Source organism: Ambystoma mexicanum, chromosome 4p, assembly GCF_040938575.1.
Source record: "Ambystoma mexicanum isolate Mex_15411 chromosome 4p, UKY_AmexF1_1, whole genome shotgun sequence".
NCBI classification, from domain to species: domain Eukaryota; kingdom Metazoa; phylum Chordata; class Amphibia; order Caudata; family Ambystomatidae; genus Ambystoma; species Ambystoma mexicanum.
Genome location: NC_090927.1, coordinates 1,073,953,860 through 1,073,979,890, shown reverse-complemented (window position 1 = coordinate 1,073,979,890; position 26,031 = coordinate 1,073,953,860). Strand labels below are relative to the sequence as shown.

General features: G+C 45.6%; 1 protein-coding gene across 3 annotated transcripts in view; it reads right to left on the bottom strand.

Annotated features, from left to right (window-relative positions):
• The window catches only part of AK9 (adenylate kinase 9), a 1,784,103-nt gene that overhangs the window by 1,095,271 nt on the left and 662,801 nt on the right, over window positions 1-26,031 (bottom strand). For all 3 annotated transcript variants that reach the window (XM_069606660.1, XM_069606662.1, XM_069606661.1), the window contains one exon: window positions 14,106-14,262. In XM_069606660.1, the coding sequence (XP_069462761.1) occupies window positions 14,106-14,262 (157 nt within the window). The remainder of the gene's footprint in view (window positions 1-14,105; window positions 14,263-26,031) is intronic.

Here is a 26,031-nt window from a genome sequence, read left to right as displayed (position 1 = left end):
GGGGAACTCCTTGACACTATTGGCATGGATGGTTATACTTTACATCACACCCCTGCCCAAAAGGGTGTGCGAGAGCGACCTTTTGGGGGGCTTATGATTGGGATCACTAACAAAATTCACAGTAGAAAGATCACCGCTGCATATGGCAATTATATATGTGCTGTTGAAGTGACCCTCAAGATAAAAGCAAACTGGGAAAAAATGTTATTAGTTAACATATATAACCCGCCGGGGGGCAAACACCGAGAACTCATTCAGGAATCACTGCACGAGACACTGGGCAGATGGAGGCTTGATAATGAGAATTATTTTGTAATTGTGGCATGTGACTTGAATTGCCATATTAATGGTGGGAGTGGTACAGGCAACAACCCGCTCCTAAATACTCACAGCCTCTGGAATTATATGCCCTTAGATGCGGAAGGAGACTGTTGGCTGGGTTTCTTTAAATGTTGGGACCTTAAGATTATTAATGGCCGTACAAAGAGTGATAGACCAGCCAAGATCACCTGGAGAAATGGGCGAGGGGGCAGCACCCTCAACTACATTTTCGCCAGTGCAGAGGTTGCTGCTATTGTTGAGGATATGGGGGTGAGGAAAACCGAATGGAGTGACCACGATCCCCTTGTTATGAAGCTGGGGATTTTCCCTTCGCAGGTGGGGTCCACCAACTTGGGAGAGGTGTCATCAAGTCACACTTTAAATCGTATCTCATGGTCTCATGGTCTGAGAAGAATGTTCTTAAAGAAACTAAGGCCACTGGAGTTTGAGATCTGAATCAGGAGCATAGATTTAAGCTAATGACATTTGAGCAAATCGAGAGATAGTTATCTGCTTTTTCCGGGACACATGCTTCCTGTAAAGCGCAGATGACTGTGGGAAAATCACCAAAGGAAGCCACTTTCGACTGTGCCATCAGAGATAGAAAACGCAATGTTAGGAAAGACATTTGCATGATTAAATCTGGGTATTTTTCTTATATGGTTATTTCTAATATCAGGAAATTGAAAAATGGCTATCACACCTGGCTAAAATTACATAATAAGCGCAAGAAGCTAGAAAGATGGCAGCATACTGTTAAAATACTCTGCAGCAGAAATACACTTAACATATGGTCTGTGCTGGGGGAGGCCAAGGGGAGTAAACAGTCATATACGATTAAACCCATAGGCAGTGTGGAATGGTCTTGCTATCTTGAAAGTCACAATGGCAAGGAATGTAAAAATGTTAGTAGCTTCAAAAAGAATAAACCTATTAATCCTCCCTTTGTGGTCTACACAGAGGAGCTGCAATGCAGAATCAAAGAGCTAAACTCTTCCCGTGCCCCAGGACCCAACCGCTTATTCAATGCTGTGATGAGAAACAACTCGCATTTCTGGGCTGGCCTACTTAAAATTTTATTCGAGAAAATCCTGGCAGAGGGGCTTATCCCAGCATCTTGGCAGGCGGCTATTTTTATATCAGTGTTTGAGAAAGGGAACATAACTGAACCTGGGAATTACAGATTACTGTCCATGTTGGATTGCACTGGCAAGATGCTTACGTCACTCCTCCTAAAGGAACTACAGAAATGGGCTGAGGGCGCAGGAATTCTGGACCGCTTTCAAAGCGGTTTCAAATCTGGCTACTCCACATCCCATAATCAGTTTATTATGAACTCACTCAGAAGCAAGGCGCTCCCCCATTCTAGCCCTCCACTGTACGCTTTATACGTAGATTTCAGGGCCGCTTTTGACTCGGTCAACAGATCTATCCTGTGGAGTAAATTAAGAAGCCTGGCTTGCCCTGAGCCTCTCTTATACTATCTAGAGCTATTACACACAAATACGTCAGTACAACTAAGACTCAACAACTGTGGGTTTGTGACCAACTCTATCCCACAGTTGAAAGGGGTTAAGCAGGGCTGTGTTATGGCCCCTACTCTGTAAAACTTATTTGTGTCAGATGTCCCCGATTGTCTCCAGGCAATCAATAACTGCTCTCCAAAGGTTGGCACTTCCCACTGTATGATACTGGCATACGCCGATGACCTTGTGATCCTAGATCACACATTTAGTGGGATCCTAAAATCTATGAAACAACTTTGGCGATATGCCGAGACCAACGAATTAGTCATTAACCATAGCAAAACAAACCTGCAATTATACACAGCAGGCAGGGTGGCAAGACCTCGGCTGCTGTTGGGTATTACTGAAATCAACTACACCCATTCATACAAATATCTAGGTGTTGACTTCGATAACAGGGGAAACTATGTCACCTGCATCCAGGCGCGTAAAATCAAGGCTGCACAGCTTACAGCGCTAATTCACGAATTCACGCGCGACCAGAGTGGTTACTCTATCAAGGCTGCACGCCAACTGTATCTTCAATGTTTGGTACCTATGGTGACATACAGCCTAGACCCACTGATCAATATGAATCTGGGGTGGTTACAACTGATGGAGGGTAAGTTTTGGAGGAAGATGCTTGGTCTCCCTCAGTGCATCCCAATGGCATTGATCAGGCTTGAGGTGGGACTTATATCTCTTAAAGCTGTTGTTCTAAAAAGAGAGCGAATTCTACATTAGAATCATTAATAAGCCTGCCAATAAACTTCTTATGGCTATTAAAGAAGACGTACGTTCTGGGAGACAACACAAATTAGTAATGCAAATGAATATACTGTTTGAAGACATTAGCTGGTCTCCGGAGTTGGGACAAGAGAATGAGCTTCTGTCCCATATTATGCAGAAACGCTTACATCTCTGGGACTGGCAGAATAATTTCTCACACCTAGACAGTTTGAAAAGTTATAAATCCATTCTACATGTGTTGTTCACTTTTAAAAAGCCATAGCCATATTTAAATCTCTGCCCTTCAGACCTGCTAAGGCGCTTTGTCTTACTATTGCGTATCAATCATCTACCTATCCTGGTCTTGAGAGGCCCCGAAATGGGCTTAGAGGAATCAGAAAGGTACTGTAGAATATGTGCACTGCGCACTGAGCCTGAAACCTCTCGACAAGTATTAACCCAATGCCGAGTGATGAACAGAAGCCGCGCCAAAAACCTTGGAAAGTTTGCCCATAACTTGGAATATCTGGAGCAGGAAGAATTTTGGCATCAATGCATTAATTCACTAAACCCCAGACTACATTTAGTGCTCTTTCAGGTGTGGCGGGAAGCTTCTTCCCATATGAAGTGCTGTAGTAGGACTGGCTCTGAAACCTGGCGTTTCCTCTAGAAGGGGGCTGTGAAAGTCAGATGTGAATACTAAAACAGTACTAAAATAGGTATTCATTTGTACAGACACTTATTAATTTAAGAGATCTATATGAGTTATCTTTGATAATGTATGGTAGTTGGTGCAGTTCCACAGCTATTCATTTGTCAAATTTTATTATCATTATATGCATTTATGAAATGTTTGGTTTGGTCCAGTTTATGATGCAGTATAATTTTAATATGAATTTTACTCTGTTTATGTTCTGTGATTTTTCTTTTTTGTTCTGTGGAAATGTGTAAAGTTTTTTACTTTATATAAAACTGTATCACATTAATACATTATAATTATTATAAACCCTTTTACTGCAACACCCTTGATTGTGTAAATAATGTATAACTAACATATATTGAGATTATTGTTAAATATTTGATGGTGAGCAGTTTAGTGGTGTGCAAGGGGCCTTAAGTTTAGGACTTGTATCTTCTTTCATGTTTTAGCTGGTCTTGTGCCAGGATTGCCCCACCCCTCACCTCAAATCCAAATATTAACTACTGACGCTATGCCTTTTGAATTATCTTTACATAGATGTGCACCACCAAAGAACGCTACACCTTCAGGGAGCAATAAACAAATAACACCTAAAACACTGTGTGTCCATCCTCAAATATAATTCGTGTGTGCCCCTCATCAGAAGCCCTTATCCCTATGTACACATGGATGAGTATTTGAATGCAATAGTTTGGGCTATAATAAACCAAACTAAAAAGGACTCTAAAATGGTGCCTTACGTTTGGAGTGAATAATGTGATATTATGGTGAACATAAATTAAAACACTATGCACTTTGTCTGTTATCAGGAAGTTGAGCTTTTATATACTTACTGACAGTGACTCGTGAATGCAAATTGCAAGTCATTATTATGTAGTATAGAGTAAGAAATATAATGGGGCTCATTACAAGAATGGCTGTGCCCGAAAAAATTGGTGGTAACGTAATTATTACCACATTTCCCACACTGCCATACTACGAGTATGGCACTGGAGTGGGGGTTTTACCTCCAGCATCATGCTTGAGGTAAATCCTCCCACTTTCTGCCAAAAATCAGCAAAATCGATTACTGCAGCAGTAATTCCGTCTGCAGTAATTGCGCCATCAATGCCCCGAGTCCAATGGGGATTAACTCTGCCAGCGCCACTTGTAATCCGGCGGTAATACTGCTGTATCAAGTGGAGGTAATGGTAATTCCACTGGGCGGTATTCCAGCAGATTTACCACAGGAATGCCTCCCAACTCGTAATGACGCCCAATGTTTTTGTTATCGAATTTGATGATAGTATCACTTATAGCTTTAGAATAGTAACAAGAACTTGGAAGAGACTGTATTATGCACTTTATGAATTGAACAGTTTTGTACTGTGATTTAAATGCTGCTTTGAGCAGTTTTATATTTATAATGTTTAACAAAATGAGGGAGATACTGAAAATGAGGAACATACAAGCCCTCTGCACTGGCACCTTGTTACTGATTTGCACAAAGACAAGACACTTTATGCAGCGGCAAAGCTTGAAGGTGATAACACTATGCAAAGCGTGAGCCATATTTTGAACTTGCATAATAATACAGTGCTATGCACTTTAGAGTAAATTACAATATGAAGGTGCCATCTTGGAACCGTACAAATGGCTAATAACCAATGCACACGAAGTTCCTAATAAAACGGTTGAGGTAGAAATGCTTGGAACACTTTTGTATTTTATGGATCGAGTGATTCAAATTAAGGCGAGCTGAAGGTACAATTAGCCCTCCGAGATGAATAAATGGGATCGTTAGTCGCGCTGGAAATTTTTCAATAAACTATGCTTATAAATGCATACATGCCAACATTCTGTGACCAAAAATCTGTAGGAATCTTAAAGTTTCAAAAATAGTCAGTCGAGGAGGTAATGATAGGAATAGGGCACATAAGCCCTTGAAAGACTCCGAGCTGGCGGGGTAAGGGGCTACGGCCGTGGACGCCTTTTACATCAAAAGCCTGCATGCTGCGCCTTCTCCCGCTATGCCAGCTTGGGGGAGCCCTTGAAAGACTCCCCCGTGCTGGCGTGGCGGGGACTAATGGTGCCCTGGGCCGCGTGGTGCCCCATGCGGTCACCCGGCTCGCCCCCCCTAAGGCCGGCTCTGCACCAGAGGATGCTGATCATGCTGTGCCGGGCCTCAGGCAGCCAGGCCAAAAATAAAATATATATATATTTTTTTTTCTTCAAAAATCGGTATTTGTTGCCACTAAATCGGTAGGCGGTAGGACTGCTTAAAAAGCGGTATCCTACCGCCTACATCGGTAGGGTTGGCAAGTATCTAAGTGGTTATTAAGCTGAAGCACATTCAACTTGGAGACATCTTTCTGTTTACAATCGACATACACATATACAAAATGTGAATGGAATTAATTTCCTAAAATGTCTTGTATAAAGGTGTAAGGGACGTATATGAAAAAACTTGAATGATATGAATGAATCCCCAGGAGTGAGAATTCCAAAATGGCAGCCAGTATTATGATGTTGGATGTAGTAATGTGTATTTGTGGACATGGAAGATGGACTTCACAAAGGCACTGATGTATGTTATGTGATGGTGTACACGGGTTCAGTAAACCCAGCGGGTTGAAACGCATCAGTCTGCTTATTGCCCGTTATAGTTTGTTCAACTGACAGATGTGATTTAATAAAGAAAATATGAATTGGAGGTGAAAGAAATAAGGACTTCTTTGTGAACTTGACAACTGTGGTGCATAGTAGGGTTTCCCTACAAAGTTTAAATATATTATAGTGTGGCGGTCGCTGCACTACAGTTGAGAATTGAGATACATAGGAAGCCCAAAAAATGAATTGCAAAAACTTTTGACTCTAATGACAGATGTGTGCATTTTGAAAACAAAAGGTTTGCACACCCCCTAACCCCCCCAAAAAAAACACCACCCCCCACCCCAGCTGGACATTCTGGGAAAAAAACATTACAAAATAGAAAAGTTATTATGAAAGTAAAAAAAACACTAGTCCCCATTCATTTTCACCAGCCAAATTAGATGGACGGAATTGGACCATGCACGAAACATTGACTCGATTTCTGGGTGGTCTGGCGTTATGGCGTCCAGTAGTTTTTAAACTATTTGACAGATAAGGGGCTTCCCCCTTCTCCCAGAATTAAACCAATATCTATACCTATATATTGCATGGTGCTTTGCAGCAGAGTGGCTTTTCAGAAAGGAAAATACACCATTTTGGTTTGTTCGATGTGAGAAATGCCCACAAACATTTTTGACAGGTTCGCGAAATCCGAAAATGAAAAGTGAAATAAATGCCTTTTGGAAGAGGAAAAATGATGAAACAAATCTGGCTAGGGGTGGGGTGGGAGGAGTCTGTGGACCAGGTTTAGAGCTCAAACATTTCTGTAAAGGGTTATTTTCGCATATTCAGGGTTATTTTTCCATATTCAAGGTTATTCTTTTTCGTGTCACATGTATAATAACCGCACATATTTTAAAACTATTCTGGGTTATTTGTAGTCCATTGCTATATAATCATAGTTATGGGACTTTTTTTTTAAAGCAAGAGTTAAATGTGATTGATACAAAAAAGTGGAATTTCACAGCTACAGTGCGAATTAGGATTTCGTGCATTGTGTTATGCTTTGCCCTGTTGGAAGAATTCTCATTTCTGTGCCAATTCCCTTCAACCTTAGAGACCCCCAGCTCCTTTGCTGGACTTAAGGACTTTTTAATTTTAACCCTGGAGTGAGTGAGCCCTTTTTCTCACTCTCTCGTGTATTTTGATCTGATTTGGATTATGCGTTTCCTTTGTTTTTGGAGTCTGACAAACGCCCCATGCATCTACTTTTTGTATGGTGACAAACGGCCCCTTCAGTGCAGTGTCACAGAGAAATCAAATCCTTTAGATTTCTCATTAGGTTTAAATACCTTTTGTTGAGTGAACTACAGTTCCCAAGAATAGTAAAGTGAAACTGGCTTTACTTACCTTTTCTCTTTGTAGGTCCAGCAGACGCCATCTTATGAGGATTGCTGGGGGGTTACTTAGTAGCCCCTTTTCCTACTTACTCATGTAACATTTTTTATGTTACCCTCACTACTTTAAACGGCTGGTGGCAGTGGTTTAATTTTCCTACCATTGTGCTTTTCTACCTCAGGCTGAATCTTCAGCTGCAGTATAGCACCCATTAGTGACCATTTTGTCAAAATGGCCCAGTCTTCTTTTTTCGCCATTTTCTGTTTGTGAGGTCTTTTTTGGGTTTTACTCTGCGTGTCAAGCCAGGTTTGAGCCCTTTGGTCCTGATCGGCTGCATGGCTGTCCTTGCTGGACAGCCACCCTGCTGTTTGAGTGACAACTAGGCTGTGAATAAATGGGAGAAACCTGCTTAAAAGGCAAGGGTTGTGGGACTAGACGTGACCACTGGGAAGAACAACCCGACGAAGAAACTGAACGAAGCTTGCTGCATCCTCCTGGACCGTAAAACTGCCCGGTGAAGCCCTGCTGCTGTGCTGAAACTCCTTTTTCTGATCAACAAGAGAAGCTCCGGAAGGGACGACTTCTTCCTTTGGGTTAGTGGAACCAACTAACCCCGAGACGAACTCTGCTGGAATACCTTCCCCAAGTGGCTGTACTTCTTTGCTGCTGCAGGAACTGAGTGCCAGGGGTCGAGAAATCCATAGTCGAGTGCAATGTCTGTAAGCCGGACAAAAGCTCCAGGAGGCTCCCGAGGATCCTCCAGAAGCAGGACGACCAGAGCTCGAGTCACCTCACCAGAGAACAGGACTCAATGAGTGAAGGAAGCACAACCAGTGTACAAGATCCACGGTGGTGCTATTTACCGAATGCTGAAACCGCGAAGTGCTGGTGATCCGAAAAGAACCCGTAGCTGCCGCCGACCATCAAATTGCTGCCGCAGGTGTCCCCAGACGTACTCCATCTTGTCCCCACGACTGAGGCCCAGGAACACAGAATCTGCATCGCTGTAACCAGACAGAAGCCAGCTGGACCCTCTTCTTCTAACCAAAGGTACTGTTCTGACTTGGGGTACTTAACTCAGTGTCTGTAGCTTGCTCTTCTCAGTTGAGACTTGCAGTAGCTGCTTTTTCTAGAGTTGATCTCAGCTCTAACCTTCACAAGTATTACAGCTTATGACCCTTGAGTGATTTTCCTTCAAAAAACTCTAACTTTGTGCAAGACTTATACAATCTAAGAAGTGCCGCAGCTCACTTTAGCTGTCCTGGCTCCCTGCAGACTCTTTGACTCCATTTGATTTTGATTCTCACTGTACTAATATTGCTGGGAAAGGTTTTTATACAGACTTAATTGGAACATTCAAAGTGTTCACATGCTCTGAGAATCTGTTGAACCTTTTTCCTCCCTTTAACCTTTCCTTTCTACAAACCTCAGAATTTACAACGTGTACTAGTGATATACAAATGCCAATACTGCCCTAGTTAGTGAAGTCACCTCAGTGTGTAAGACGCATCTCTAAAGAGTATCTATTAACTTTGTGAGAATTCTGAACAAGTATTTTGAAGTGTATTCGATTGCTGCATATATTGCCCTTTTTAAAGAATGATTATTTAAAAACGATTGTTAAATAAATAATTATTTTGACTACAAACCTTGAGTATAAGTGTTACTTGGCTACTTGTATTGGTGGTTTACATTGCTACAGCTCTACAGCTCACATTTACCCCTCTTGAGATAAGTGTGGCTGCTCAGTCACACTACCAACTTGTGTAGTACAGACCTATACCAATAGGTGGGTTACCTAATACTGAGAGGACAAGTGTTGTAGTAACCATGTGGGAGACTACACATCAATTCTTGCCTAACACACCTGGCCACACTGTTGCCAAGAGAGCGATACTTGAAGCCCTTTTCCGATTGCGGGGCTGTAGAACTATTTCAGATGCCATGATCGCCTACCTTAATTCTACTGATACTCCCGCTGTATTCGCAATGTGCAGGTATCGTCGGTGGGCCTGCCGTGCTAGAATTGAGAAGATGGGATTGTGACATGGAGCTCTGGGTGTTTGTAGGGCCCGGCTGCTATGACAAGATAGTGTTTTTAATCACTGAAGTAACAAGACTCCAGAGATACTCGTGGATAGTAGTAGAGGCTGCAAGCTTGCTCTCCTCTAAATCGGTGTCTGATTTCAGAGTTGCATGTTTTAATTTGTCTTTTTAACCTTCACTACCCCCCGTATATAACTTGCTCTTTGCAGAAGATGTGCTGATAAATCTGCCTTTTGGGCATATTGTAATCTGACTGTATTTAACATTTTACTCTGCATGAATCATTTTTATTTTGTTTTATTTGTATCCGTCTGGCTTTCATGAAGATGAAATTGATCAAAATAAAGCTTAACGAACGAATGAACAAACAAACGAATGAACGAACAAACGAACGAACAAACGAACGATAAGGAACAGTAACCTATTGGGGCAACATGTCAAGGGATGCAATATGGCCTGGCCAGTGAGCACAAAGGCTGTGCTCACTGGCTAGGGCCGATGGCCCAACTAGTGGGCCCAAAAGACATGTTTAGTGGACACCGCCAAAGGCCATCACTGGAAGTTCACCTCCAGTTCTGAGACACACTAGCAACGCATTGTGGGTATGTAAATTAGCCAAAACACAAGCCTTTTTCTCCAGGGAATTGTCTTTGTGGGCAGTGCTACTTTATACATAGCTTAATCAATCCAAGACAGATATTTAGCATTTTAACATTTCAGGTGCAAGATTTATTTTCAAGCCTTTTTAAATCCACCATAACTTTAAAGAAAAGGCAATTTCCTAGAGAATAAGGCTTGCATTTAGGCTAATTTGCATACCCACAATGCCTTGCTGATGCAGCTCAGAACTGGAGGTGAACCTCCAACGACGGCTACTAGGTGGTGTTGTCGAATGTTTGATGTGGCTTAAATGGACTATCCTATTTTCACATTTCAGGTGAAATGTTTTTTTTCACACCTTTTTAAACGATATCACTACATATTATCCCCACCAAAAATATTGCTGTATATATGGTCGTCTGGAACATTCATAGGCAATATTTTTGGGCAGATACATTTTGGCGTTTTTGGGAGCAGGGGCTGCAGGGGTGTCTCCCGCTCCTTTAAAAATAACTTTAAAAATAATGCAGGGGTTGCAGGGGTGTCCCCCGCAGGTTCCATGTCTTAATATTGCTGTAAAAATATGGTGATATTTTTGCGGAGATATTAACACATGGAACCTTTTAAACCCTCCATCACTTTCTTGGTGTTTTTTGTATATATTGTGGCCAGCCAGAAGGACTCGGACCACAGGAGATGTTGTCAAGAGGCTTTATTTAACTTAAAAAGAAAGCACCTTTCTAGCCATTTCCTTCCTATCAAATCTATAACTAATGTGCTTCCAATATTCAAAACAAAAAATAGCCCTTGTTCCAAACCTAACCGCTAAACTCGCCCTACCACTTGGAAAAAAATTAAAGAAAAACTAGGCAGTGTGCCCTGCACTCAGCGATTTCACACCGTTCTTCCTCTGGCTTCTCAGGAGCATCTTCTGGTTCTGGGTTCAATAAGTGTCTGTAGGAAAAAACAGTTCTTGGCTCTTTTTAAAAAGTCTTGGTAGTTTCTCAAAGTTTACTTAAATTCCATAATGAAAGTCTCAAATCCCTGAAAAAACGAAATGTCTCAATTTCTTTAATTGGAGGGCTATTTCCCTGATCCCTTTCCCCACAACTTGGAGATCCCTTTCCCCACAACTTGGAGTTCCCTTTCCCCACTTGCTTCACGTCTTGAGAGTCTCTGTGCTCCCCTGGTATTTGTTATCCGCTGTGTTCATTGGGCCTCTCTAGCCCCCCTGGGTTCCTCTTTCCAAATGTCTCTCATCTCTCTAGGATATTGGTAACCCCTCTCGTTATGTTACTCTCTTAGCTCTTGGGAGTTCCTCTGAGCCGTCTGGTGGATTACAATCTTTGGGTTTCTTGGGCTCCCAGAACCCCTCTGTTCCTTCTTTCTTTCTGGGTCTCCCTGACCCTTTTAGGGGCTTAAGGAAACTCGTCCTTTCTCCCTATTGTTCTCACCTTTCTCTGCCTGCCTCTGCCCTGGACAATCCAGATACCTTCTGTTCCATTGGGATTGTTCCAGTGAGGCGGCATCGCTAGGATAGCCATGGCCTTCCACCGGCCCAGTCTGTATATGATCGGGTTTTCTCTTCCACTTGTTTTGACGCCTCTCAACTCTTGAGCTCTCTTGTTGAGTGTGTAGGATTTGATTGTCTCTTGATCCCTGGTTTCGGCAGTGATTTCTGGAGAGCGGGCCCACCAGGTCCTCTGCGTCGCCGCGCCCCCAGTTAAGGCTTGCCTTGAGTTGCCTTTGTCTCTCAGACACTGCACTCATCAGTGTCTGGTGAGCAGCATCTCACCTCTGCATCGGCCTCTGTCAGCGCCATAGCCAGCTCCGCTGTGCAGCATGGCTCTGCCCCTTGTGATGTCCTCACGTCGGAGGGTTGCCTCTGCATGTTGCTTCTCCTACCCCATTTAAGGGTGATTGTGCCGTTATTCTCGCTCTGTGACCAAAAAGGAGCATGATGTTTATGTTCAGCTGTCAAGCCCCCAGAAAGACCAGCATTGTCTTGAGCCAAACAGACAAAGGCACTTTCAGTATTATCTTGAGTCCCACAGTTGAATATACCATCAGTTTCTTGGATTCTCATGTATGCCGATAATGCTTTAGTTTTAGGGATTTCCCCATGGGCGTGCTTGCCCCTTGAGGGGAGTCACTCCTAGTGTGGTCCTGCTTTCCCAAACCTCTAGGGAGGGTTTTGCTTAGAGGCTCACCTCCCTAGCCTCAAAGCCTCAAAGGGGGTGTCTCCCCCACAGAAAAAAGGACAAAGCCTTTGGAGTTGTCACTATAAATATATATTAAATAGAGGGAAGCGGTCACCACCCTATAGTTAAGGTGACGCCTGTGTACATAGACTTTCCCCAAAATGATATTGCTAATAACGTTTGACTCCCTGGACAGAGATGGATTAAATGTTCCCTGAAAAATATTCATCACAATCCCCTCAAACTGGAAATTTGGGAAAAATGTGTTAAGATAAAAAAAAGTTATTAAGAAAACAAAAAGTGCTGTTTTCAGCCTTGTCCAATTCCTTTTCCCAAAGAGAAAAAATGCATCGATATAACACCCAAAGCACAAAAACCACTGGATTGATTTGAACCAAATAAGAAACAGCTTGGGCACAAAGTGTCCCAGATATTTAATTTGCTGGTTTGCAGTAAATCTGTCCAGTACTTTAAAAAATATTTGATAGAGAAGGGGGTGCATGGATAGTCGGCATGGCTGAAGGCCATAGCCAGTGGATGCTGAGGCCTCCGGCTAAGTCCCTCTGTGTTTTTACATACATTTGGGGCACAATTGACAGTGGGCACAGACAAAGGGCATGGCTAGTGGGGCCAAAGAAACTATAGTCTAACAAAACCATTGAAATTCAGTGATAAAAAATTTAGTTAAGTAAGAGCTATGGTGATCAGCTTTAACGCAACAAAACCCTCAAAATTCAGCGAATGTGAGAAATGATGACCATCTTAACTTGGCATTCGACTGTAGCAATGCCCATGAGCACATACATGATATCACATTAGGGATTCACAATGAGACACCAAATGAAAAAATGGGGTCCATCAATGGGGGGGACGCCAAGTTAAGACGGTCATCATTTGCCACATCTGCTGAATTTGAAGAGTTTTGTTGCATTAAATCAGAACACCTTACCTGTGCTTTCTGGCCTTGACCAAAGAAAATTCGACCAAACTTAAAACAACCGAATTGTGGTCATTTTAACCATAGCATACCGCTCAGTAAGTGGGATTGCTAACCTAAAAAGAACTCAGCACCCAGACTGCAGCAGTGGCAAAAGTGAGCCCTCAAACCAACCATGTAAATAGGGCAGGGGACACTTGGAGCTATTTACTGTGAGTGACTTTTTGACCCTCGGGGAGGCGGAGCACCATTAAAGTGAGGGTTAAACTGATGGATCATAGCCCTTAAGCAAGCTGGGTTTACTCCATTCTAGTTTCTGTAAAGATTCCCTATTCTTGTACCCATTCCACCCCAAACACTGCGTTCGTTTGTGTTATGAAATAAACTTGCTTAAACACTAGTTCTGGAGTCGTTGTGTAATCACCTGGCTATGTAGATCAACAATTCCATATTATCAATTGTCATTCCTGAACTCTACAAGAGATAAGAATGTGTCCCCTAATTATAAGCCCTGTTGGGAAGTTAAACACGTTTTTTGCATTTGGATTTTTACAATTATATTTCATTGTAAACATGGGCAGGTTTCTAGGGCCATGCCAATGGTTATGGTAACCACAGAATAAAGGCAGAGAAAGCGGATCTGATATCTAGTGCTGTTCTCCTTCCATGTATACCTTTCATAATTGAAGTCTTACATAGATTGTGTATTAATGTGTCAAAATAATGCTTTATTGATTCTTAATTTAAAAATACCCAGAACAAGAGATACGAATGACATATAGATAGAGCCTAAGTTAGCATGTGCACAATTTAATAACTTTATACTTCTACTGCCACAGCTAGAATGTCAGTAGGTGATGGGCAACATTGGCTAAATTAGTGAAGCAGAGTTTTTTAACTGATTCTAAAGTGTAACATACATTCCAATTAATGTGAGTGCATCCCAAGGACTTCGATCAGCTGGGATGCCAATAGGTAGGCTACATTGATATTGATAAGTCAATGTATATACAATGCTCAATGACAATTATAAAGGGAGCATGACAAAGGTAAGAACATATCACAGTTTTACTTAAAAATGGTGAATTTGTACTTACCATTATCTTGTGTGTCCATTAGACAGATTACTGTATCAGGAACAATCCCCTTATTTATAATGGCAATCCAATGATCTGCTAACTTTGGAAAATTATCCAATATCCAACCGCCAACTGGTGCAGCACCAACAACTCTTTCATTGCAGTCCTCAGTGTACTAAGAATATAGAAAGGTTACAGCATTTTATTACTTAGTGTTAAGTGTATGAATTAATGACATCTATTAATTTATACAGGCTGGTCACTTTGCCATGAGTAAGCCTGGTGAATTTGCCATGAGTAAGCAGTGAGCAGTGGCCCAGAATTTTTCCCCACCACTGGAATGGCACTTAACCCAGGTCCTTGGACTGGACACACTTGTTCCCTTCCCCCTCTCCCTTTCATTCCATGTTTGGCACTTACGTTACCTAGACTGTACTGGGCCTGGTCCACCAGGCTTAGTACAGTCGTTTTTTTGTTTCTGTATGGCCTTCTCGCCCCCGCCTTATCGCCTTACTATCTGTCATTCACTTGTTCTATTTGAAACGACATTGGCCGTGTACGGTAGCTTAAAGACTGTATGTTCTCCTTCTCCTCCCCCTTCACTCCTCCCTTTTTGTCTTACACCTGCACTTGTAGTAAGGCCGTCAGGTCAAGTTTGCTAGTCATTTCTGCAAGATCATTTGGAAATTTCAAGGCCTAAGAATGACTTGCTATTCCCCTATTCCCCTCCCGCTTTGAAGCACCTCCCTTGTGTATAGGTGCTCTATAAATATACAATGACAATGCCAAATCCATCAAGAATGCTTTCTCCTCCGAGCAGTGTTTTCTAAAGTCAAAGGGAGGAGCCCACATAACCTGGACCACACCTATCCTCTACATGTGTTGGCATCATCTTTTGCTCACTTGTCCTCTTGTATAATCTGGAGAAATGGCAGAGTAGTTCTGTTCAGCATGGCAGATCTGTGATGGTGGGAAGCAGAGAGGGCTATAGGGGGCTGCCACTGCTGCTTCTCTCTGCTTCTACATGGGGAAAGAGGAAAGAAGCATCAGTCCCACCAGGCAAAAATGGGGGACAAGGAGGTTTTATTTTTCATGGGACTCCTTTGTTCTCATCTCGTTCATCCTTGCTATGCTATAAGAAATTCCACACCAGAAGAGGAATTGGAACAGTCCAGGAAACGGAGGGAGGGGAGGACAGATAATGAGATATCACAGCATTTTGAATAGAAAGTAATATATAGAAAGTCTATCCCCTCCTGAACCCAGAACGTGGGGCATACTACGCAGAGGGTATTGAAGGAGCTCAGATATGCCAAGCTGCTCTTTGATCTCAATGTAAAATATCCAATCTTTGTTTGAACTTTTCAAGGTCAACCTACCTAAAAACTGAACCCTTATTGTCTACTTCTCTTATAGCGGATTTACGGCTTTTAATACACTTTAATAATCTCCTAATCTGTTACCTGCTGTGTATCTATATCGCTATGGTACAATTCAATGGGGGAAAGGAGATCTTCGGTTCCAGCATGTGATGTGTAAATCCAGAACATGCACAAGGCATCACCCATAACATGTGACCATTTGGCAACTAAGAGCAAAGTGCAAAATCTGTAATGGGAATGATCAGTGCAACCTCTGACACTGCAGCACTAAACTTCCTTTGAAATGCCAGAAGAGGAAACCAGTAAATGTTTCTTTGAGATTAGCCTACGAAGCAAAAACTGTGAAGAAGTTGCATTTTGTTTCAGAAAGTAAGCACAATTCAGGCCCGACTGAAGTGCTCTTTTCAATCACTCAATTAATTATCATGTTATTTCAATGAATTAGCTGAATGGCAGAGGCAACTTCTTTTGTGCTCTCTGACAAGCACTCTTGATGGCAGGTGGCAGTTTTAATTCCAGTCCAACTGCATGTTCCGATCAATAGAAGTTGGAGTAAGAAACCTGCTTCCAACTTCCTGGACTGGCTGAAATCTCTGGCTGGACCAACACCGTCAGAGGTGAGGGGCAAGTCAGTTGAATGTGGCAGAATGTGCATCAATGGAAGAGAGGGTACAAGTGATCAGGAAGGAGGACCGACAGTGGGGAGAAGGTGACAAACGGTGAGGAGCAAAACAGAGGAAGGACAAAGGAAGTATTGTAAAGAATTTTCCAAAAGGTTAGAACAAAATATAATTTGAAAAAGCAAGGTGTGTCACGCAAAGGCATACATTTTGTTGTGTCCTCTTTTGATTATCATTGTTTGTTATTGTTGTATGGGAGCCAAGTCCCATTTCTGTTGTTGTATTCTGGTGGCAGGAAGAGGCGTGGTTACCGCCTCGGGTGACAGTTTGGCGCCGATCATTAAAGAGATTAGATGCCACGGTCCAGTCTCCTGCGTATCATTTAGCCAACTCATTTCTATGTTTTCATTGATTCCTGCATCGATCCGAGCTTAGTCGGATCTCAACAATGGCGACGAGGATACATTGAACGGGGGCTGACGCTTTTCCACAAACACGAGAAGCGTGAAGACCGCCTCCAGAACCCACCACCCGCTCATCATAAGACGCAGTTATTTCGCACGCGGAGCCACCCCAGAGGTTAATTCACACGTGCTTGCCACGCTACAGGTTTGCAGCACCAGCACCGCCACGCATGAAAGTGGCATTTGCCACATAAACTTTTCACACGCGAACATTTACTGCCGAGCAACGTGCTCGCCCCGCCACAGGCTTGCAGCACTACCACGGTCAAAGGGGACATAAATAACAGTAACATTTTGTGTGTGTGGCCTGAGAAATAGAAGAACGCTCGACAACAATAGTTAAAAGAAACACGTTGGCGCGCATCACCATGACACTCCTACACGTGTCAACAACAAGCAGCACCACAGTAATCAAGCAGAAAATCATCGAACTGTCATCAACCACCATGTCAGAAAGCAGCACCGATAGCGGGCTTCAAAGCCCCCAGGCGAGCTCCACCCCAAGGCCTACCAGTGACAGAGAAGAAGGTAATTCAGAATCAATTCAGCTACAAGCAGTGCCACATTTCGATATGACGGACACAAGCAGCCTAGCTCCCAGATGGGCCAGATGGCTGAAGGAGCTTCAGATCTACTTTGGTGCCTCTGGGGTGAGAGAAGAGCGATGGCTACGAGGAATTCTGCTAGATTCACTAGGACCCACAGTACGTGACATTGTATTTGAAATGACCAACACCAACACCAACACAGACTCATTCCAAGGCATAATTGACTCTTTAAACACATACTTTGCACCCCTGCGGAATGTTGATTATGAGAGACTTTTTCACACAACTACACAAGACAAAAATGAAAACATGGATAATTTTGTAATGCAATTAAGAAAAAGAGCTAAATATTGTGACTTTGATAGCTTCTCCACTGATGAGGCCCTCAAATCCCAGGCCAGTGCAGGGTGTGGGTCCCCTGATTTTCGCAAGAAGTTATTGCAAAAAAGTAGAACCTTAGAGGAAATTCTTCAAATAGCAAGAGCCGACTCAGCATTAGCATTACAGACTGAATCACTGGGAAACATCACAATCACGCAGAATGCCAATGCTGCAACCGTGTGCCCCATTCGCACTCCCAGCGACACGTTGGAACAACATAAATGCTACAGATGTGGTTTCAGATTTCCTCACGTAGGACCATGCCCCACAATAGGACACCACTGCGACAAGTGTGGGGGAAGAGAATCATTTTCAGTCCGTCTGCAAAAACATAAAATTCTTCCCGAGCAATGATGCTAGTAGAGTGTCCTGGAGACAAGATGGCTGAAACTCAAGTAGGGAAAGTCCACGAAGACACACGAGTCAATTGGCGCTCACCCAGCCCATCTCGTGAGCACACCTCCTCAACGCACACCTCCTCAACGCGGTGGCGGGAAGAAAAGAGAGAAACTTCTAGTCACCACAGAAGCCGACATGATTCACAGCACCGGAAACCAAGACAAAGAATTAGATACCTAGACGAGTCACTGCAAGAAAGAAGGACTGCTCGATTGTCATCATCCAGTGGAGATCAATAATGAGAATATGTATATGCCATTGGCAACAATACAGCAGAGGAATACAGCCAGTGCTTAATTTGTGCCAGTGGTTGGCAGTGGCCAACACCGGCAGAGTTATTTCGGCACCAGAACTCATTCTGCTCAGGGGATGAAGGCATTCATCAAAGAAAGTCAACACGAAAGGGTTAACTTTCTTTGATGAATGCAATCGCTCGCTGAGGCCCAGCTACCCGCCAGCCAGGAGGCAGCCGGCTCTCTCCGATAACAAATTGTTGTGGGTGGAGGTGGGTGGACTCTTGTGAGCTGACAGAGCTTGTGTACATGCTTTGGGGGGCAGGGCTGCTTTTGCTACGAAAATCACATACAGCACAGAAGTAGCCGAGGAGATCCCCCGCCTCCCCGCCCCTGCTGAATGAAGGAGAGGGGCCCAGCAGCCTTTCATTTCTTCCACAGACCAGAGCCATCTGCCCACTGCTAATGGAGTTTCCATGTCCTCGAGCCGCGAGGTAAGCAGAGCCTTTGATTTATTGAGCAGCGCTCGATTTATCATGAGGCTTGATTTAATGGTTAAGTGGGTTGCATGTTTAATCTTTATCAATCTGTGAACTTGAACTCGTTCATCCAGCAGATTGCCGTTTCGTGTAGGCTTGATTGAATGCTTAAGCGGGCTGCATGTTTGACCTTTTTCAACTTATGAACACAAACACGTTTATCCAGCAGATTGCTATTCTGAGATATGCCGCCGCTCGGGTTACACTGAGTAAGACCTCTGGAGGGTGTTTAGAGATTGTCTCTGTTGTGGGGGCTGCTCTAGACCACCGGGCAGTCCCCATACTCATGTCGGGGGGCACCCGACAGGGACACACAGGTGCGGCGATCACGCCGCAGACTCATGGGTGGGGGGTCACCCCACCTGCTCCCGATCAGCAGAGCACCACAAGTGGCCGAGGGGCACCCGGCACACCGCAGCCCCGGCTCTGGGGGCACCCACGCCGGGGTCGCCACCCTGGCCAGGCTCACATGGCAGAGGAGACACACAGGGATGGCGTTGCCCGGCAGGGGCACCGTCCTCGAGCTGGGCCCCATCCTTGGGCCCAGCGCATGCAGCACAGCACCAGCATGGTGCTCACAGGAACGACGCTGGAGCCAGTTCTAGTCTTAACTGATGAGCAGGAAGCAGCTCGTCCCTTTTATTAACGTGGTCACATGGGGAGCCATGTGACCACAACACACTGGAAGATACCAGGTCCCCCTACAGCCAGGGGTGACATGCAACACTCCTCCTTTTCCATAACGACAAAACAAAAACCTCCAACAATCCCAACATAACCACAACTACTATTATTTGAACCACTCTGCTAAATGTCACACCCTTTATTTACCTGGGTAAGTGGTTCTATGATCACACAATACTAAAACTACTGGCACCTTGTGAGGCATGCCGCGTGTTCAAATGTGCACCGTACTACACTTCCCACCCACCGAACCATTTTACACCAGTCTGTCTCTGCAGGCCTGGAGTCTTCACGGGGGATGTTGGTGACAATGTCCATCCTCTGCACCCTCAGAGTTGCAGGAAGCCACTTTCTCCCCTCGCCAGTATTCCTTTGGGACAGTCACAATTAGTCACCAACCGGCAAAGCCGCACCTGGGGGGGGGGGACCAGGGGCCACATCGGCCAAGTCCATAGTCTGTAGCGCCTGTGATGGTCCACTGGCAGCAGGACCCTCCTTACACACCTTTCCTGGGGGCCGACGGTGGAAAAACATGCCGGTGGCAAGATGCCTGTACCGCAGGCCGCCTCAACCACCACCAATGTGTTGCGAACCCATCCCCTTCTCCTTGCACCGAAGGCTGCTGCCAAGATGACATTGGTGGAGTGCTGTTGACCTGGCCCTCTTCCTTGTTGCTGCGGGACGACAGGGCATTCTGCCCTCCCTCCAGGCGCTGCCCCGAGGCGATTGCCTGCTTCATTGGCAGCCTTGCCCGAGGCCTGGGCACGCTGCACAAAGTCCATGCGGAGGTCCGTGGCTGGCAGAAGCACTGGAAAATCTCACTGCTGCTGCCTGGTGTGAGGCCATGCTTCCAACTAGTGGGACTACTGAAGAAATGTTTTTATTTTTTAAATTTGTTTTTTCCTGCCACGGGCTTTGCTACCCTCCGCTTCTGCCTTGCGGGCCCAGCTGGATTTGGGCCCGCCTTCTGTTGGGGGGGGCAGGCAGCTCACCTCCATTTCACGGTTGGGGGAGGGGCCGCTGGGCATCTCCTCTGCCCGCTCCTCGGAGCGAGCATTCCATTGTCCTTGCGAGCCCAGCTGGTGCTGGGCCCGCCTCCTTTGTTCCTTTAGCAGGCCCCGTTGTGTTTGGGCCTGCATCATTTTTTTTTCCCAATGCTGAAGCGATCATCACTGCCTCCCACCCGGGGTGAGGGCAGCAGCGTCCCACGCGGCCGATCCCTGCGATGTGGTGGGGCGGGTTTCATTTCTCCCATGCGCGGCCACCGCGTCCCTTCCTTGTTCTCCTCACAGGGAGAAGTGAGGCCACAGTCCCTGCCGTCGGCGCCGCTCCAGAGCACTTCAATCCCCACCAGGGGAAAGAGGGGAAAACCCAGAGAGCACCGGCGCGCGGTTCTTCCCTCACGGGTGACGACCCACCTTCTCCATGTTGCGGCAGGGCCACTTCGTCTCCCAGTTGGTGGGGGAGGGAAACCTGACGTCGCCATGGCTAGGGAGGGCCGCCGGGTATCTTGTCGCAGCCAACGCCGCAGATCTCCCCTTACACAGGGGAAGCACCTTTTGCGGGTCCAGTTGGAATTGGGCCTGCATCAATTCTCCTTCAACGATGTTAGCCGCTCCTCCCCTCTGTGGGTCGCGGGTGAGGGAGGAGCAGCCCCTCCTCGCCGCGGCCGACGCCGCGGACCCTCTCACCCAGGGGAAAAGGAAAAACCCAGCATCCCCGCTCTTGCTGGTGATGTTGGGGGGGAACTCCCCTCCTCTTGCGGCCGACGCCGCCCATCCGCCTCTCCCCTCCCCTGCAGCGGCAGAGTCCACGTCCAAGGTGGGGGAGGGGCACAGCCACCCACGCGGCCGATGCTGTGGATCTCTTCCGTCTCCCTCAGGGGACGGGCAGGCAGCTTGCCCACAATGTTTCCTTCCTCTCGCGGGCCGAGTTGGTGTTGGGCCCGCCACGATATTTCTTCAGTGCGGGCCCAGATGTAGATGGGCCCGCCACACCACGATGTCTACAGGGCACACGGGGCCCGTTCCCTGTAGCCATTGTTGTGGGGGATGCTCCGGACCACCGGGCAGCCCCCATAGTCATGTCGGGGGCACCCGACGGGACGCACAGGTGCAGCGATCACGCCACAAACTCATGGGTAGGCGGTCACCCCAACCGCTCCGGATCACCGGAGCACCACACGTGGCCGGGGGGCACCCAGCACACCGCGGCCCCGGCTCTGGGGCACCCAGGCCAGGGTCGCCACCCTGGCCAAGCTCACATGGCAGGGGAGACACACAGGGATGGCATTGCCCAACAGGGGCACCGCCCTCGAGCTGGGCCCCGTCCTTGGGCCCAGCGCAGCACCAGCATGGTGCTCACAGGAACGACGCTGGAGCCAGTTCTAGTCTTGACTGACGAGCCGGAAGCAGCTCGTCCCTTTTATTAACGTGGTCACATGGGGAGCCATGTGACCACAACACACACTGGAAGATACCATGTTCCCCTACAGGGGTGACATGCAACAATCTCCATATTTTATGGTCAATCTGCCGTTTGTTTTTAACTATATACACAACCATCGCGGCACTAGCAATTTAGAGCTTGGGTGACAGTGACAGGCTACACTATGTGTATAATTCCCTTGATTTCTGTCGGCTAACTTCATCCAGCCCTACAAACAGGACGTTACTTTGGAAATAGCTTTAGGCAACAATTAAATATGTCCTGGCTTCAATAAGGATGTTTCTCTGAAAACTAGAATGCTATAATGGTTAATACATTGAATATTAGGTTTGCTTTTTCTTTTCTTTTGCTTTTTCTCATGCCCAGCACTTGATGCACACATGATATGATAAACATCACCTCATTGGAACTCTTTGAGCTTGCTTTAATGGAGCCTCACTATCAAACTTTGCACTTGAAGTGCCTGCCAGTTCTTAGAGTTAATGACTTAATTGGCACTGTAGGTGTGCTACTGGTGTAATAAAAACTTGTTAACCAGGTTTGCCTTCAGGCACTTGATTTATAAGCACTATACATATCCTTCACTGAAGTTCTGTTAGAAAGAAGTAATGGCAAAGCTAACAGTTTTGGCTTTTGTATAAGTATTAGGCATTTGCCAGATACTACTATTAGATGCCCAGCCCAGGTATTTACACCATTTTTCACCTGCTACCATCTATAGGCAGGTAATATCACTACGGCAGTGGCTGGCAAGTGCCTTTCCCATGCCTACACAAAAGCCCAAACTGTTGGCGTTGCCAATGATTTTTACCCATGGGGTGAAGCTGACCTGGCTCTCTGTGACAATGCTAACATGTAAATCAATGGGCCCATATGGAAAGAAGATGTTACACAAGTGACTAGTCAGCAGGGGGAAAACACTGGAACACTTGTGGCAGCTAAAATAATTGTAGGTAATTAGGAGGCATAGATTTCATTGGGTTGCTTATGGAGCTGCCAAACAAATGCCCAGATGCTTTATTTTCTGTATAACTTCCACCTTTAACTTCTGCGTAACAGCGGGACCTTTATTGTCAGGAGGTGAAGTGTGCATGGAGCCTGTCCTGCTTGTTATGTGCAAGGCGGCACTACGGGTGCTGAGGCAGAAGATAAGAGGGCTCTCCCGAACATAACCTCCACTTCAATATGAATAGGAAACCTACATAGAATAGACATGTAGAGGCCAGTGGCCATATCCTAGGTTACAGCAGGGGATGTCGAGGGGGGATGGGGTCTGACCAGGATCACAAACCTGGGCTAAAATAGTTGGATTTCAAGGTCTACAGTTATAATGTCTTGTAGAGGTTTACTTACAAAAAAACCACATTTATAATTAAAGCCACATGACAGCATGTAATTCCTTACAAAATCTTAAACCAAAAGAATATCGTTGTGGTTTTAATGTTAAACTATAACTCCCAGAATGCAAGTTAATGCCAACCTGAAAAATCTAGTTAATCCCACAGTACTTTCAGTGATTTAAAACATGTAATAAAATAAGGTGCAAAATAAACAAAGATAGATATGTGTGCTCCTTCCGTATCCATCCCACTACTAGCCTGTGCCAGCAGTTGCTCCAGCACCAAACATGTGACATGGAGCAGCAGCAGTGTGATGGGCTGGTGGTGGGCCGATCTAGGTCTAGCACTGAACTGGCGCAGGCCGCGCGCGCACTGTGGGCGGCACCGCGCGTCTGCACTGCGAGCGGCGCCGCGCCGGGCATTATGGGGCCAATATTTTCTGGGCACTGGCACTTATTTCTTTACAAATTAAGCACTGAATATAGCCCCACACTGCTGCTCCAATTGAATGGACACAATTTAGAGTTTCTAATTGACACAGGGGCCACTGTCAATGTCATAAGTGACGTAGTATAGAAGTCACTCGAAGTGAAGAAAGAGCTGCAACAAGCCGACACATTAATATACCCTTATGGCTCCAACAAGCCACTTGACTGTAAGGGCATGTTCACTGCCACGTGTCGATACAAAGAGCAGCGTCAAAAGGTAATAATCTATGTCATTAAGGGAGAAGTCCCAGGGGAAGGCATACTAAGCTTTCGTACAGCCATACAAATGGGATTAATCAGCATTATGTACCAGATCATGTCCGCCTACACCTCCAGCTCAAAAGACATGATCCAAAAAATGTTTCAATCCCTCTTCAAAGGTCTGGGCCGTCTAAAGGACCGACAAATCAAACTACACATCAATCCGAAAATACTGGCGATGGCTCAACACTACCGGGGCATCCCGCTTAACATACAGCGACATGTTGAGGACGAAATACATTCACTGCTACAGCAGGACATCATAGAGCCTGCATCAGGGCCAACACCATGGGTCTCCCCAATTGTGCCAGTACCCAAAAGAGACAGCAAGTCAAGCATACGCATAAGCGTTGACATGCGTGCCCCAAACGTGGCCATTGAAAGAGAAAGGCATCTAGCCCCACGCTTGACTGATATGATGCATTTACTACATGGAGCAACCATATTCTCAAAACTTGACCTGAATAAAGGCTACCATCAGCTTGAACTTCACCCGTTATCACGATACATTACCACATTTTCTACACATTTGGGTCTGTTTAGATATAAGAGACTGAGCTTTGGGGTATCCTTTGCAGCCGAAATCTTCCAGAACGAGATTCGTCAAATAATCAAACACATTCCTAACTGTTTAAATTATAGCGATGATATCCTTATATTTGGCACTTCCCAAGAAAGTCACGACGACACCCTGAGACGAGTCTGCATGGCGCTCAAAAACGCACACCTCACCCTCAACTCCGAGAAGTGCGAAATCAGTAAAACCACATTAAAATTCTTTGGACACATATTTTCAAACAAAGGCATGCAACCAGACCCTGGGAAAGTAAAGGCTCTGGTGGACGCGCCCACTCCCACCTCCAAATCAGCAGTACGCTCTTTCCTGGGGATGGCCAGCTACTGCACCTGATACATCCAAGATTTTGCATCGGTGAGCACACCATTAAGACTCCTCACTGGAAAAGACCAAGACTACCAGTGGACAATAGAATGCGAAGAAGCGTTTCAAGAAATCAAACGCCGCATCGCATCAGTTTCATGCATGGCTTCCTACGATCCCACATATGACACAGAACTCACGGTAGACGCCAGCCCTGTAGGGCTTGGAGCCATCCTGGCTCAATCCAGACCAGGAGCACCGCCAAACACACCCAAACACATGGCGGCATATGCGAGCCGAAGTCTATCAGCTACAGAGTGTGCATACTCCCAACCCGAAAAGGAAAGTATGCCAGCAGTTTGGGCGTGTGAGCATTACCATCTCTTCTTATATGGCCGCCCATTTACCGTGGTCACAGACCACTAGGCACTCACCACAATTTACAGAAAGCCCACCGCCAAAATGCCACCTCAAATAGCCTGATGGGGGCTGAGGCTACAGGAATATTCATTCACCATCATTCATCGCCCAGGCAAGGACAGCAACCCCGCAGATTTTCTGTCCAGATATCCGCTGCCGGCACAAGAAGAACGCCAGTCGCTAAAAGCACATCGGTACATCAATTACCTCATTGACAACACACTCCCAAAATCCATCTCCACCGCACAACTAGTGGAAGCCACGAAAGAAGACATACTTCTTCAAACAGTACAAGAGTGCATAAAATCTGGCCGGTGGCACGCAAGGGATCATAACAAGTCGAGTCTATCTGAGCAAGACGAAACGCGACTGCATACGTTCAAACTGGTACAACACACCTGGTCCACGTCTCCAGAAGGATTATTCCTCACAGAAAACAGGCTCTTCATCCTTTCCAAACTACAGGACCAAATACTGGACATAGCCCACACTGGACACCGCGGAGTGGTGTCCACAAAAAGACAACCCAGGACAAAAGTCTGGTTCCCAAGGATGGATGAGAAAGTAGAAAAACTGTTGGACAAATGCATTGCATGCCAAGCGGTAGCTCCGAGAACATTCCCAGCCCCACTAAAACCATCTGAAATGCCACTGTAAGTATGGGACGAAGTGGCAATTGACATGTTTGGACCCCTGGCAAACGGAAAATATGCATTGGTCATTATAGATGAAATGTCACGATTCCCTAAAGTCCACCTCATCCACTCCACCAATGCACAGACAGTAATACCCGCCCTGGACAAGACATTTGCTGACTACGGAATCCCCTCAACAGTCAAATCGGACAATGGACCAAC